The following is a 3,367-nucleotide window of genomic DNA, read 5'->3' as shown; positions in this document are numbered from 1 at the left end:
AAATACAGTTAACCACTTCGACCTGATCCGGCATAGTAAGTGCTTGACGACTGTGGCTGGTGTATAGGCGACCGTGGACTTGCCGTGTTAGGCGTGCTAAATAATGAATTTAATTTTTATTTTTTTCAGTTTTAAATGTATCTCACTTTGCAGGAGAGGTGGTATTAGGACTGTATGCTGCCACTTCCTGTGAATTTTCGTTCTTCACTACTGGCTGGCTAACACTGAAAACAATGGAAGAAACTGTACTGTACAAATGTGTTCATAAATGATTCATATAAAGTGTTTTGCCAATCTTATGCGTTGAAAGGTAAAATATTATGGCATGTATAAACTGGTTTGGGAATTTGAAGCTAAATAGAATCGCAGGCAGATTTATGTGCTTTCGAAAAATGTTATGTTTCTTCTTTTATTTTTAATACATGATTGTATATTAAAGCAGAAAATGTATTACTTACCGTTCACTGTTTACTAATGAAGAATGTTGAAGCCTTATTTGATTCATGAGCTGACGTTTCTTCTCTTCCTTTTTTTTTAGTTTCTCTTTCTCTATTTGTTTCTGATACATTTCGCCAACCTAAATCCATAATTTTAATGAATTTTCTTAATTTACCTTAATAATTTAATTTAATTTCATTTCATAATTAATTCCATTAATTTTCTTTTATGCTGAAATATAACGCTGCATTATCGAATTTTCTAATTTACCATGTTGTCCGTAATGTGTCCGCGTCTTGCATGCGACTTCAAGTGTTCCTTTAAAGACAATTCCCAGTGAAATGATTTTCCACATAACGGACAATCGTATGGTAATAAATTGCTGTGCATTTTCATGTGATTGTGCTTCGCGCCACGATTGTTGAAACGTTTTCCGCACGTTTGGCAAGCAAACGGTCTAATTCCCAAATGGATATTCATGTGCATCTAAAATAGATTTTAGGAGTTCATATTATGCATTTAATTTGTTTTATTACGCATCACGCATGCAAGGCAAACTGTAAAAATTGTGGAAGTTACTAATAATTTACAGTTTTTGGGATATACATAAAAATAAAAATTAAAAAGTTATAAATGGTGAAACAGTGGTATTAGCATAGTTTATTCCTAGCATAGAACGCCTTTACCTGATACCGGGAGCAAGTAGGGAAGTCTTTGTTGCACAATTCACAAAAATAATTCGTTTCCATTTGGAAGTGTACTTGATGCTCAAACGGTATTCGATGATGAAACTTTTTTTGTCCTGAATGACCGCAAAAAATGACGTTTGTTCGAAGAAGAATGACCTTTCAACAAACCGACCGCTCGCGCACCTGTAAAGCAATGAAATAAAATGATATGCTAAATTTCAGAAGTTTAAAGTTTCAAAAGTTTCAGCAGTTTAAAAAGTTACCTGAGCATCACATTTAAAAATTGACAACTTTCAGTAAACTGTTTATTTGTAAAATTTTGCAACATATTCAAAGGAAAAATGAAAATTTTATTTAAAATAATTAAATACATTTGTTATTTGGCTACAATATTTCAAATTATCATTTTTCATACATTTATTTAGTAACGATGATAAAAATTTGCAGGTTCACTTGTGATTAAATTACAGTGCACAGCGAAGTTTAATTGATGACGTGTAACATTGCGTTTATTACGGTGATGTATATGTCATTATTTTTTTTGAATATTTCCAATTTATACGAATGATAATGGAAGAAAAAAATTTTTTTAGAAAATTTCGAAAATTTATACTCTGTAGACTTTGCTCTTCTCGGGAGTCAAAAATGTTTTTTCGAGAATATTGCATTTTTGACAGGCATATTTTAAAATAAGAGCATCCTATCTTTTATTTGCTTAGCGATGAATGAACAGCGAGCGTTGTCCGCTTAGTCGGCGTTGTTTCCTGTGACGTCAGGATTAAGCCGGGCAGAATTTTGCTTCGTGCGAAGACATTGCATGATATTTATAAAAAGGGTTTCTGTGCTTTTGTTCAGTATTAGTCATTTTCTAATTAATCAGTGTTATTATCCCCATTTACTGTATATTGTTTCTTCGTTCTTATGCTTCCCTTCGCCCTTGAATAATAAAATCTTTGGAAACAATCCTACTTGGTGGTGATCGACCTCGGAAATCACAACAGTGTACATATACATTCATAATTTACATTGTTCCGCAGACTGTGAAAGAAAACTACCATGCACTTGTGGAATAAATGACCTCTGAAATTTGTATACTGCTAATCTGAATACTACAGAAAGTTGCTGGTCTGTAGCTTTCTTGACTGCTGATTTTAGCAACGAAACATTTTTGACGTTTCAATGATGTATATAGTCTTCAGCTTTGAGCAGTTCATTTTTCCTTCATTTTCTCATTATTTTGACTATTTTCATAAAACATCTTTCAGAACTGATAAAAAATTAAATCGAACGTCGAAGCTATTGCATTTCTACTAATTTATGTTTTTATAACAATGAATAGAGTGAATTTAACAATTTTTTCATTCATACCAAATGTGTTGCTATTTGATTGTACTTTCGCTAAGTAACAACGATGCAGTGGCGATTTGCGTAATTCATATAAAATGTAGTCGACTAGAGTAAAAATTCATTCCAAATGCTATGAAATTAAATAAATCCACAATTCGAGAAAAAAATTTTTCTCGAAAATTGCAAATTTCATGAGCTATAGACCTGGTTGTTTTTGCAAAAATCATCGAAAAATGGGATTTCAAAATTTGGAATTTTTTTGATTGTAATAATTTCACTTTAATAAAAGAAAGTGTTTTCTAGAGTTTCAATCCAAACCTTTCGGTATTAGTGGAATCAATGCCCTCTAAAGTTGGAATATTGTCTCGGTAAATACATGGGTACGCTTCCCACTTCTTTGGTGATTCGCCGGCGGAACTCTAAATGTGGAGGCTGGTCACTGGTTGCTGAATGTAGCTCCATGTGCAATTTCCAAGCTGGCACAAACGCCATATTCAACGAATGTTAAAATAAATACCACCATAAATTTTTGACCTTGTTTTCTGCCGGTAACTAGATAACATTTTATACAACACATCCAAACCAACCATACTGCATTGGTTGTACTGCAGTATCGTGCTTGGCTCTGTTACATCGAAACAAAAGGCGTGCCTCTAGGCAAGGGAAGTGTATTATTCAATTCTTTCGTCATATATGAAAGCACATTGCAAACGTATTAATTGCAAATACTTTCAATTTCACGCAATTGATTATTTAATGAGATATTTGGCAAAATTGCTTGATAGCAACGGTGTCATTTATAGAGGGAAATAATACAAAACTTCAAAAAAAGTTAATTCATTCTATTCATTGCAATAATTCCTCATATCCAAATTGTCTGCCAATCCATAAAA

The 3,367-nt window shown here is 32.8% G+C and overlaps 1 protein-coding gene across 1 annotated transcript; it reads right to left on the bottom strand.

Moving 5' to 3' along the window:
• Window positions 1-146: 146 nt before the first annotated feature.
• Window positions 147-2,966, bottom strand: Tsp_05732a (conserved hypothetical protein; the record flags this gene model as incomplete). The annotated part of the gene is made up of 3 exons (XM_003372036.1): window positions 2,851-2,966; window positions 1,125-1,310; window positions 147-224 (listed from the first exon to the last, which is right to left on the bottom strand). Coding segments are annotated over exons 1-3 (380 nt in total), but the record flags the coding sequence as incomplete, so codon positions are not given.
• Between the last annotated feature and the right edge of the window lie 401 nt (window positions 2,967-3,367).

Source organism: Trichinella spiralis (genome assembly GCF_000181795.1).
Source record: "Trichinella spiralis strain ISS 195 chromosome Unknown Scfld9, whole genome shotgun sequence".
In the NCBI taxonomy this organism is placed as follows: Eukaryota; Metazoa; Nematoda; class Enoplea; order Trichinellida; family Trichinellidae; genus Trichinella; species Trichinella spiralis.
Note: the sequence above shows the minus strand (reverse complement) of the source record. Positions and strands in the feature narration are given on the sequence as shown.